The 11,699-nt window shown below is 70.0% G+C and overlaps 1 protein-coding gene across 2 annotated transcripts in view; it reads left to right on the top strand.

Annotated features, from left to right (window-relative positions):
* LOC102983817 (G protein signaling modulator 1) overlaps nucleotides 1-11,699 on the top strand; it is a 35,372-nt gene that overhangs the window by 14,183 nt on the left and 9,490 nt on the right. The window contains exons 1-8 of one of the 2 annotated variants that reach the window (XM_024126344.3): nucleotides 484-561; nucleotides 1,214-1,349; nucleotides 2,046-2,188; nucleotides 2,481-2,604; nucleotides 2,849-2,964; nucleotides 3,317-3,472; nucleotides 4,396-4,504; nucleotides 5,616-5,739. In XM_024126344.3, coding sequence (XP_023982112.1) covers nucleotides 1,230-1,349; nucleotides 2,046-2,188; nucleotides 2,481-2,604; nucleotides 2,849-2,964; nucleotides 3,317-3,472; nucleotides 4,396-4,504; nucleotides 5,616-5,739 — 892 coding nt within the window. In that variant the 5' untranslated portion in view covers nucleotides 484-561; nucleotides 1,214-1,229. Of the gene's footprint in view, nucleotides 1-483; nucleotides 562-1,213; nucleotides 1,350-2,045; nucleotides 2,189-2,480; nucleotides 2,605-2,848; nucleotides 2,965-3,316; nucleotides 3,473-4,395; nucleotides 4,505-5,615; nucleotides 5,740-11,699 lie in introns of those variants that run through there. The other variant, XM_024126345.3, reaches the window with a different exon arrangement.

Here is an 11,699-nt window from a genome sequence, read left to right as displayed (position 1 = left end):
GGGGGCAGGCTGAGACCCCGACCCCTCCTCTCCGCCCGGGTGGAGCGTGGGGGGGCAGGCTGAGACCCCGACCCCTCCTCTCCGCCCGGGTGGAGCGTGGGGGGGCAGGCTGAGACCCCGACCCCTCCTCTCCGCCCGGGTGGAGCGTGGGGGGGCAGGCTGAGACCCCGACCCCTCCTCTCCGCCCGGGTGGAGCGTGGGGGGGCAGGCTGAGACCCCGACCCCTCCTCTCCGCCCGGGTGGAGCGTGGGGGGGCAGGCTGAGACCCCGACCCCTCCTCTCCGCCCGGGTGGAGCGTGGGGGGGCAGGCTGAGACCCCGACCCCTCCTCTCCGCCCAGGATGGAAGCGTCGTGCCTGGAGCTGGCCCTGGAGGGTGAGCGGCTGTGCAAGGCCGGCGACTTCAAGGCGGGCGTGGCCCTCTCTGAGGCCGGTGTGCAGGTGGGCACCGAGGACCTGAAGACGCTGAGTGCCATCTACAGCCAGCTGGGCAACGCCTACTTCTACCTGAAGGAGTACGCCCGGGCGCTGGCGTACCACAAGCATGACCTGTTGCTGGCTCGGTGAGCCGGGCTGCCCCAGCTGCCCTGTGCGGAGTCGTCCTGCCCCTGGGCCCCCGCCCGCCCTGCTCTCACCACGAACCCGACCAACCTCCTCCTGCTGGCCCCACCCACTCGGCCCCACCTGACCGGCTCCCCGCGCCCCCCCCCCCCATTTCCCGGTGTCTCCGTTCTCCTCGGGCCTCCAGAACTTCCCCGCTGCTGTCCCTCCCTGGAACACCCTCCCCTTGCGTGTTCCCTGCCCCCCTTGCTCCTTCAGGCCTGCAGGAGCCCCCCCCACCCCATGAGCCCCCAGATATCCCAGGTGGGGGCGGAGCTTCCGACCACCCTGCCCACAGGCCCTTCCCCTCCGGCTGGTGAGCCCTGGTTTCGGCATCCAGCCGGCGTGTGGTGCCGGCAGACACGCAGCAAACGCGCACTGCGTGGTTAATTCCCCGTGCCAGGCCCCCAGCTCTCCTGCCTCCAAGCCGGTCTTTGCAGGTCCTTCCCCCAGACTGGCCTAGCAGAGAAGTGATCCTGAGCTGGGAGCCCTGCCCAGCGCCGTCCCAGTGTCCGTGGGCTCCCGGTCCTCGCGGGCCCTTGCCGCCGTCACCAGGGCTCCCTGCCGGGTTCAGGGTCCCGCCCGTCCAGCCCCTCCCTCTCTCCTGCCCTCCAGGACCATCGGTGACCGCATGGGGGAGGCCAAGGCCAGCGGGAACCTGGGCAACACGCTCAAGGTGCTGGGCCGCTTTGACGAGGCCGTCGTCTGCTGCCAGCGGCACCTGGACATCGCCCAGGAGCAGGGGGACAAGGTGGGTGGCGGCCCCTGACCTGCGGCCCCGTCTGGGTCTGGGGTCGGAGCCCCACGTGCTCCTCCCGTGGGACGACGGTCCCCTTCAGAAATGAGGGCACGCTGCCTCACGCCGACGCTGTGGGGCGGAGGCCCGGGCTCCCATCTTCCATGTCAGCTCCCCTCTCCCCGACCTCTACCTGAAGCCACCAACACCCCCAGTCACTCCTGGGGCCAGAGGGAGACGGGGGTGGGGGCCGGCTCTGGAAGGAACCTGGCTGGGAGGCAGCATCGTTCGAGCAACGGTGGGTCCGGCTCTGCTGGACCCCTGGCAGCCCGGCTCTGTGTCCCCCCCCCGCCCCCGTGGCCCTGTATGGACGAGGAAACTGCGGCCGAGAGGTGACTGACTCGCCCCAGGCCACCTTCGGAGGCGGTCGAGCAGAGCCAGAGCCCTGACCCCTGGGTGTCAGAGAGGGGTGACCGGGAGGGGTGGGCACAGCCCCCTCCCTCTCCGTGACCCCTACCTCAGTGGCTAGACTTGGCGCTGCCACCCCCCAGGCCCTTGCCTTCGGGGCCCGAGGAACAGCGGGGACCGTGGACCAGGCGATGGGAACGCCAGCTCTGTGCGCACACGGCCTGAGCGGCCGGCTCCTCGGGGGCTGTGGCTTTGGAGACGCCCCACCACCACCACCACCGCCGACCTCAGTGTCACCCACAGGTCGGGGAGGCGAGGGCACTTTACAACATCGGTAACGTGTACCACGCCAAGGGCAAGCAGCTGTCCTGGAACGCGGCGCAGGACCCCGGGCACCTGCCGCCTGCCGTCCGCGAGACGCTGCGCCGGGCCTCTGAGTTCTACGAGTGAGCAGGCGGGGTTGTCCCCGCGCTCCGCACACGCGGGGACCTGGGTGGGCTCCCTCCTCACCCCCACCCGCCCTGTCCTCGGCCTGGCCGGCACAGGCTGCACCTGAAAACCAGAGTCGGGGGCGGGGGGGAGGCTGACCCGAGCCTCGGAGCGCAGAGCGTGCAGAGCCGCCCTCGTCTGGGGGCGCGACCCTGGGAGGGGCTGTGTGGAGCCCACCCGCTCAGCATCTTCTGGCCTGGGCGGGTGGGTCGCTGGGAGGGACACAGCTCAGAGGGACTCGGCCCCCAGGAGGAACCTGTCCCTGGTGAAGGAGCTGGGCGACCGGGCAGCCCAGGGCAGGGCCTGTGGCAACCTGGGCAACACCCACTACCTGCTGGGGAGCTTCACGGAGGCCACGACCTTCCACAAGGAGGTGAGCGGGTGGCAGCGGCGGGGTGGCCCCGACATAGGGTCGGAGCGAGACGGCCGGGGCGCCCCTCCAGCCCCCTCGCTTCCTCTGGGCCTGGTGCCGGGGCTCCCAGGGCTGCCCCTCTGGGCACACGGACATCAGGCTGGCCGTGCTGGGCAGTGGGGCGGCGGGGGGAGGCACCCGCCATCTGCATTGGATCCCGGGCTGCTCCGTGACCACCCCCTGGGCCTTGTGTCCGTGTCCTCAGCGCCTGGCCATCGCTAAGGAGTTTGGAGACAAGGCGGCAGAGAGGAGGGCCTATAGCAACCTGGGGAACGCGCACATCTTCCTGGGGCGCTTCGACGTGGCCGCCGAGTACTACAAGTAGGCAGCACCCCCCGCCCCCGCCGCCCAGCCAGGGAGAGGGTGGGCCCTAGGAGGGGGAGGGAGCCTGGACCCCAGGCCGAGGAGGCGCCCACCTCGAGCTCTGCCCTCCCAGCCTCCCCAGGGGCCGGGCGGGGGGTTCTGTGCCACCCTGGAAGGGCGACCGATGGAGCCCTGGGAGACCCCCAGTGGGGTCCTGGGGCTGGAGGCCTCGGGGCCAAGGGGCTGCTTCCCCACCGCCCCCCACATAGCCCTTGGAAAGGGGCGCTGGGGAAGCATGGGCAGTGCCCTAGCCCCTGTGGAGGGGAATGCTGGAATCTTCCTTCCGGGGGTGGCCCCCCGCCGCCCACAGGAAGACTCTGCAGCTGTCCCGGCAGCTCAAGGACCAGGCGGTGGAGGCGCAGGCCTGCTACAGCCTGGGCAACACGTACACGCTGCTGCAGGACTACGAACGCGCCGCCGAGTACCACCTGCGGCACCTGCTCATCGCCCAGGAGCTGGCCGACAGGTGTGCGCGGCGGGGACGCGCGGCTGCCCGGGCCCACACCGGGGCCCCCCAGCGCCCCCCGGCCCCTGGGCCGAAGGACAAGCTGAGGGCACCGGCCTACATTCGCTGGCCTGGGTCTGAGGCCCTGCTCTGCCACCGACCGCCAAGGGACCCTGCTCAAGGCGGCCCCGCCTGGGCTCAGCCTCCTCCATCAGCTGGCCACGCCGCCCACTGAGTGGGACTGGGTGAGGCCAGTGGACGCCGGGCCAGCTGCTGGCGGTGACCCTTGGCGCAAGCTGGTCGGGGGGCTGTGCCCCAGTGCCCGGCCCATCGCCCCCTTGAACGCCCCCGTGCCCCCCTCTCTCCACGTCCGTGTAACCTTTAGTCTCTGCAGAGAGACAGACTTCCTGAGCGAGACCCCTAAACACACAGCCGTGCACGCGGGTCTGGGGGCGGCAGTGGCAGCAAGAGGGTTCAGAGCCACAGGCCAGGGCCCCTCGTGGGTGGCGGAGAGGAGGGGTCTTCTAGAAAGCTGCTCTGCCGGGAGGCTTAAAGTGGCCTGCAGTTTTTCTTTCGGGCGATGATGTTTGGGAACGAGATAGAGGCGACGGTCGTAGGTGGTAAACGTACGCAGAGCCGCTGAATCGTGTGCTTTACGGTGGTTAGGGTTTTGTTACGTTGTTTGTACCTCCGTTTAAAAATTTATGGTCAAGGGGATGAGGTCGCTGCTGCTCAGGGAGCCCCAGGGGTGAGAGCCTCACCGGCCACTAGAGGGCAACCGAGGCCGCGCCAGGGACCCTGGGCCACCCACGGAGCACCCCCCTCCCACCCCCAGTTCGTGATGGGCCTGACCCCCCGGAGGCTGGGGGCTTGGGACGGCTGGACCAGTGGGCAGGCTGGCAGGCCTGGGCTGCAGACGTGGACTCAGTTTCCCTCCCCGGCAGAGTGGGTGAGGGCCGGGCGTGCTGGAGCCTGGGGAACGCCTACGTATCCATGGGGAGCCCAGCACAGGCCCTGACCTTCGCCAAGAAGCACCTGGAGATCTCCCAGGAGGTGAGCCGGGCCTGCCCTCCCCTCAGCCCCCAGCCCTGGCCTTCGCCAGCGTTGGAGCCCCCCATCCCCGGTGCCGCCCAGCCCCCTCCAGGTGGGCCGGTGCCCCTGTGTGCTCTAGGCTCTTTCCTGGCTGTCGCCACCTGCTGCGAAGGGGCCCAGCCACCCCGTGACTTCTGAGACCTGGTGGCTGCTTGTCTGCTGTAGCCAGGGGGTCGGGAGGGGGGAGTGGGGGCCTGTTTTCCGCCCATAGAGGGTTAGTGTCACCTTTGGGCGGCCACCACCGGCTGCTTCTGTCCCCGACGGAAGTGTGCCAGGCTGGGCCATGGAATGCCTCTACCCGACACCCAGGGTGGAACTACCTGCCACGGGCAGCCCAGGGGCACAAAGGCATGGCCGCCCCTGGGGGATCTTCCCCTGGGACCCCTCAGCCAGACACCTTCCTGGGGAAGTGGACCTGTCCACCCAGGACTCTCCCGCTGGGGTCAGGGCAGCCCACGACTGGGCACTGCAGGGTCGGCGCGGGCGAGCCCCAGCTCCCCGGCTCCCGGCCGGCCCCCTCCTCGGCCCCCACCCACCTCTGGGAAGCAACCCCAGCGGCAGAGCCAGGTCAGCGCTCCCCAGACCCGCCACAGACAGCCCCAAGTCCACAGGCGGGCAAGGCCCTCCGGTGTCCCCCCGGTGGAGGGGGGAGGAGAGCCCGGGTCGGGGAGGTCCTGGCTTGGAAAGCCCCTCCGCCTGGGCCGCCGGCGGGACCGGCCCCTGCGCCCCTCTGAGCGCAGGCAGGGGCCCTGGAGCTCCACGTGGGGGTCCCCCCACCCGCCTCTCCCGTGGCTCTGCTCCCGCGTAAGCGCGTGGCCTCCCTGCAGCGAGGGTCCCCGCCGGGAGCCTGGCGGGCACGGGGCTGAGAAAGGCGCAGGCTGACTGCCCACGGGAGGGCCCCACGTGGCACGGCCGGGCTGGGGTGTTGTCAGGGGCACGTGAGGCTACCGCCCCCGGGACCCCCGCCAGACTCCACCTCTGGGGCGCAGTGGGCCTGGTGCCCTTGGAGACCCGGGGCCGTGACTGCACGGGGGGCCTCGCAGCCCGCTGACCCGGCCCCGCCTGGCTGCAGATCGGGGACCGCAGCGGAGAGCTCACGGCCCGTGTGAACGTGGCGCAGCTGCAGCTGGCGCTGGGCCGGCTGTCCAGCCCGGCAGCCGCGGAGAAGCCAGACCTGGCCGGCTACGAGGCCCAAGGTGAGCTCCTGGGCTGGGCGTGGGGTCCCGCTCTCCCGCGGGCTCAGACCTCAGCCTGAGGTGCAGGGGCCTGAGAGGGCAGGGGGGTGGCAGGAGGGCTGCCAGGGTAGAGGGGGTGCTGGCTCACGCTGGGGCCCGGTGGGCTCTGCCCTCAAACAGGAGAGTATTTAACAGAGCTGCCAGCTAAGGGAAGGGGTCCCTCGTAAGGCGTTGAGCCCCTGTCCCTGGGGGGTGTCAGCATCTGAGCCCCATCACCAGCTCACTCCAGAGCTCACAGTGGGGTGGGCAGGTGACAGGGTGCTGGGGGCAAGTCGGGATCCTGAGACCGGAAGGTGCAGGACACGGCACGGGCAAAGGGGCATTCGGGCCGGTCCTTCATGTCTCTGGGGCAGTGGGGCCCTGGGGTCGCCCCGAACCCCCCAGGTTTCTCACCCGGGCAGGCACGAGGAGGAGGGGGCCGCTCCCTGCTCCTCCCTAGCCACCCCACTCCTCTGGGGCTGACGACCCCCCTCCAGGCTGGGGGCTGGGCCTGGGCGAGGGCTTCTTGTAGGGATGGAGCGGGAGGGGGCTGCTGGCAGGAGGGAGAAGCCAAGTCCGCCAGAGGCCGAGGGAGCCGTGAGCCGGGTGCTCATCAGCTGAGGCCCGCAGATCAGCCACGGCTGCTCTAACGACCTCGTTCCCGGGCTGCTGGTTGCCCTGTGCTGGCCGCCCTGTGCAGGTCACTGGTGCTACCCACACAAGGACAGAGCGTTCGCCGCCAGGCAAACAGATCAATAGGCACGGGCGCTGGGGCCGGGGGCCGCCCTGAGCTGGCCTCGCGCGCTGCCGGTGGGTACGGGGCGGGCTCTGGGCGGGGAGTGAGCTGCCCCTCCCTCCCAGCCCACGCAGTCCCCAACCCGTGGTTCTCGAGTTCTCGGAGAGTCCAGCCCCAGGCCCCTCATGGCGGTGTTCCCGGGTCGTCCACCTTCCCCAGCCTCCAAAGCCCCCAGGCCCGCCCAGGACGAGGCTGGGAGGCCATCTGGCTGTGGTGTCAGGTCTCCGGGCTTCTGTGCTGCAATGACAATGGCCTGTCCCGGAAGATGGGGACACCCGTCACCCACGCTCAGAGGCTGAGACGGAAGGGAGGAAATGGGCTGCCGGGACCCTCAGCCACCCTTGTTTTGGGGGTGCTGTAGCCGGTGGGGATGGGCTGGAGTGTGGCCCCCTTCGCTCCCCGCCCCGCCCCGGCACGTGCAGGCCAGTGTCTGCCCTTCCGGCCGGGGTTTTCCGAGGGTGGGCAGCTCCGCCCAGAGCCCCTGGCACGCCTGGCCCTGCCAGGCCACCCTCTGGGAACCCCAGCGGCAGGTGGGGGCAGGGCTGAGCCCGTCTGGAAAGGCTCCCGCGGAGGCGCGGCCCAGCCCCGGGCTCTCCTGGTGTTTTCCTCCTTTGAGCTGAGGAAAGGGGGGCACAGGGTGGGTGCGGGAACAAGGCAGCTTCTGTCCTCCCCACGCCGCCTCTTCTGCTCTGCCCCGGGCCCAGACCCTTCCCAGCCGGGGCCCCAGGAAGCCCCCTCCCCGCAGGCTGCCGGCGCCGGGCCGCCAGCAGACGCTGGGAAGAGGCCGTCCTCCTGGGAGGACGGTGGCCAGGCCGGCCCCCCGAGGCCCGTGGAGGCAGGTCTGGGGGCCCCGGCCCGGGGATGCAGCTGCTGGAGGTGGGCCAGCGCCCGAGGTCTAGGCAGCCCTGGAGAAGAGCCCTGCTCGGAGGAGACCCCCGGTCGGGTGAGCCCGGACGGGCAGGGCCTGTGGTGCGGGCCACGGCAGGGCTTTCTGCAGGGACGGCATCGTTCCTTCATCCGTTCGTTCACTCGTTCTTTCAGGGGCGTACTGAGCGCGGGTGGTGGGCCGGCCGGGTTTCCAGAAAGCCGGGTGCCTGTCTTCTGGAAACTGTCCCTGGGGGGCGGGGGTGGGGGAGTTGCATATCCAGAGCCTGGCAGTGGGGGGCAGGGCGGGTGAAGGGGGCCGGGTGAGCCCCCGGAGGGCCTTTAACCAGCCCTGGTGGAGGAGCATCTCCAGGGGAGGAGGGAGGCCCTGGGCTGGGGCAGGGGGGCAGGAGGGAGCCGGTGGGAGTGGCCGTTGTGGTGGGCGCGGCCTTGCATCACAGGTGTGGCCTGTGGTGGGCCGTGGGCCTGGGGGTGGCTGCCACTTTATGCAGCTGGAGGACCCAGAGCCTGGCTGGGTTCAGTCCACGTGTTACCCTCACGGCCCTCGCTGCCGCCACCCCAGCTAAGAGGTCCCAGGGTGAGTCTGGGTGGGCGGGGCACCTCCCTGCCACTGCTGCCTGGCTCAGGGTCGGTCCTCCCAGGGTACTTGCTGTGCCCACACCCTGCCCACCCCAGGAGGGCACCGGGCGGGGGCTCATGCTGGTTGGAGGTCCCACTGCACCCTCTTGACGTGGCAGCACGGTCAGCGCGTGAGATGGGGGAGTTGGCGCTGAGCCCCCCGGGGCTGCCGGCCTGCAGGGTGTGGGCTGCCCGCCCCCCACTTGAGCTGCTCCTCAGTTCCTTCACCCTCTGTGCCCTGCTCAGGGCGTCCTGGGCCCAGAGCAGCAGGAGTCCCTGGGCACCACATCCAGCCACCTTGGGAGGCTGGGATGTCTGTGGTGTGATGTCTGAGCCGCTGCTTAGGCTGCGGGCTCTGGCCCGGGCTCCGCATGTCCCGGTTGGCAGACCAAGTGGCGGCCTGGCTGTGCCTCTGTGTCCCCACCTGGGAAGCAGGCCCACTGGTCATCTTTGGAAGAGCACCTGGCAGGGACGGGGCACAGCTCGCGTCCCCAGGAGGGCTGAAGATGCAGACACATCATTGTCCATCTGTGCGTTCAGCAAGTGGCCTGCAGCCCACCCACGTGCCAGGCACCTGTGATGGACAGGGCAGGGCCATGGGGCCACAGGGGCCCTCATCTGTCCTTAGGTCTGACTCTTCTCCGGCCACTCTCAGCTGGACCCTCTTGGGCTCTCCAGGTGAGCCTGACTTGCTGTAACACCTGTCCCGTGCAGGCACGCCTACGGCCCCGACTCCCCCTGTCCTGACCCTGGCTCTACCCCTCTGGGCTCTGTGGTCTTGGCCGGGTGGTCACCCTCTCTTGAGCCCCTGTGTCCAAAGTCCTGGGAGGGTGGCCAGGACCTCTTAGGCTGGCGACGGTCCGGAGGGGACAGTGCATGAAACTGGCCATGGGGCCTTACACGGTGGGCACTCGGTAAACACTAGGTACTCATTCCACCATCCTTAAAGCACCTACTGTATGCTGAGCCCTGTCCGAGCTTTAGGGCCACAGCAGTGATAAATGATAAATGCACAGAAAGAGAATCACACGTTACAGGTGCTTTGGGGGCCGGTTAGGGAAGTTGGGTGGGGCAGGGTGTAGCCATAAATACAGCAGCGGGTGGCAGCTCGAGCCCCATAACAAAACCCCACAGACTGGGCGGCTTAAACCATGGACATTTATTTCTCACCGTTCTGGGGGCTGGATGTTCAAGAGCGGGGTGCCAGCGTGGTGGGGTTCTGTGAGGGCCTCTTGGTTTACAGGTGGGGTGGGTGGGGAGTGGGGGGAAGAGAGCGAAGGAGCTCTCTGGTCTCCTCACGTGGGCACTGATCCCATTGTGAGGGCCCCACCCTCATGACCTCAGCCAACCCTAATCATATCCCCAGGCCCCACCTGCTGTACCATCACATTGGAGTTTGGGGCTTTGACATATGAAATCTGGGAGAATGCAGAATATTCAACCCATAAGCAACCTTTGAGTGAAGACTTGAAGGAGTGGAGGGAAGGAGCCCTGAGCCTGAGAAGGAACCGCAGTCCTGGTGGAGGGAACAGCCATGCCAGGGCCCTGAGGCAGGAGGGATCCCGCCAGGGAGGAGCCGTGGGCCCTTGTGTGAGCCCCACCCTCACAGCAGTGGGGCCCTTGCAGGTCCAGCAGCAGAGGAAGACCTAACCCAGATCCTTGGGGCACCTCTCTGGCCCCTGCATGGAGAAGGGACCACAGGGCAAGGGTGGGCAGGGAGGCAGCGGGGCTCGGGGGCTCGGATTCTGGGTTGGCTCTGAAGGTGGAGCCGCCAGGAGTAGGGAGTGGACGTGAGGAAGGAGGCCGGGCAGCTGGAAACCAGTGGGTTGGGACAGAGTGTGTCGAGACGCCTGGTGGGGACAGAGGATGACGAGGGTGCCGCACAGGCCAGGCGTGGTGCGCGGTCCTCGGGAAGTTTCCGGGCCTGACTCTCGGGCGGGCGGGGCAGGAAGCCAGCCAGTGGTGCCTGAATGCCCCCAGTCAGGGCGGGCTCGGCCCAGGGGCCGTTGGAAGCGCTGGGTTCCGAAGCCCGATTCCAGACAGAGGATGCATTTAGCCAGGCCCGGAGGGCCTTCCACCCGCTGTCCACATGGGCCGTGAGGGCCCCGCCCTGGAGCCGGGCGCGGGCTGCATCTCAGAGGGACCTTTCACGGTGGAGGGCCAGGCGGGGCAGGCGCAGCTGTGCGGGGCCGGGGCCCAGCGGACAGGCTCGGGCAGCGAGTGGGCCCCCCCGCTGGGGCGGCAGGAGCCGGAGCAGGGCTGCTGCGGGCCGGGGGCAGGGTGGGGTAAGGGCCGCCGGGCAAGGGGTCCCCGGTGCTTTGGTTCGGGGCCAGTTCCTTGGTTTCCTCCTCAGGGCCGCCTTCCTCCTGCCACCAGGGGTGGCTGCTCCTCTCCCCCACCCGTGGGTGGGCCATGTGCCCCGAGGCCGCGCCCCTCTGGCTCGGGTTCCGGCAGGAGCCTGCCAGCCGGGGGCTGTTTTCTTCGGCGGCGGGGTGGGGTGCGGGGGGCAACGTTAGGCCCGCACGACCACCACGGCCAAGCGGTGGGACAGGGCCTAGTCCTGGGGGAACGCTTCCAGGAGCTGCCCGGCTGCCACCGGGTCGGGCCACCGTGGCCACCCTTTCCCCAGCTCCCGGGACAGCGACCGCCGATGACCCCCCGAGGATCGCTGCGCCCCCCCCCCTCGGGCTGGCACGTTTCTCGGCCTCAGGAGAGCAGGGGGACGGGGTGCGGCTTCCTCAGGGCCTGGAGGCCAGGACGGGGAGCAGGGCACGGCTGCCCACGCCAGCCGCTCCAGGCCACCTGCCCGGTCAGTTCTTGTGAAGCTCTGGATGTTTGCTTTGGGCCGTCTGAACGCCTGACCGCCAGAGCCGGCTCCCTTCGGGGGACCGTGTCCCAGACAGTGGGTTTGGGGCCGGGGGCCGGATGGAGGGCTCCCCGCCCACCCCTCGAGGCCGCTCGCTGTGGCGTGTGCACCTGGCCGCAGCGAGGGGTTGGACAGGGCGGGCTCTGGGTCCGGCTCCCCGCGCCGCACCGCGGGCGTCCACAGAGCAGCTTAGCTTCTGGAGCGGAGCCGTGGGCGGCGGGCGCTGGCGGTGGGGACGGAGAGCGAACCATCGCATCCCCGGCCGCAGCTCGCTGGGCGCCCGAGACGCGCCCGGGGCCGTGAGATGCCTTCCAGCCCCCCTGCGCTGCGGGCAGCGTGTCCACCGGCACCGTGAGCGAACCATCGCATCCCCGGCCGCAGCTCGCTGGGCGCCCGAGACGCGCCCGGGGCCGTGAGATGCCTTCCAGCCCCCCTGCGCTGCGGGCAGCGTGTCCGCCGGCACCGTCTGACGGGGGCGGGGGGGGGGGCGTGGAGGGGGCTGAGCTCCGCAGGGGGGGTGACGGGTCCAAGGCCAGTGGTGCCGAGACGCGACCCTCAGGGTGTCCACTGGCGCCGGAGGCCTCGGTCACTTTGCCCACCGCGCTTCCTGGCCTCGCCAGGCCCCGCCCTCAGAGGAGATCACTCAGCGCCGCCCCCCCCCCCCCCCCCGCCCTGGGGACCTGGGCTGCCCCGGTGTGGGCGGGGTGAGGGCTTGCGGGCACAGGGTGTGGGGAGTAGCTGAGGCAAGGCTGAGGCCCCGGCTGTGTAGAGGCAGGA

This window comes from Physeter macrocephalus, chromosome 13 (genome assembly GCF_002837175.3).
Source record: "Physeter macrocephalus isolate SW-GA chromosome 13, ASM283717v5, whole genome shotgun sequence".
Lineage (NCBI taxonomy): Eukaryota > Metazoa > Chordata > Mammalia > Artiodactyla > Physeteridae > Physeter > Physeter macrocephalus.
The sequence above is the reverse complement of the archived record's forward strand: the minus strand, read 5'-3'. Positions and strand labels throughout refer to the sequence as shown.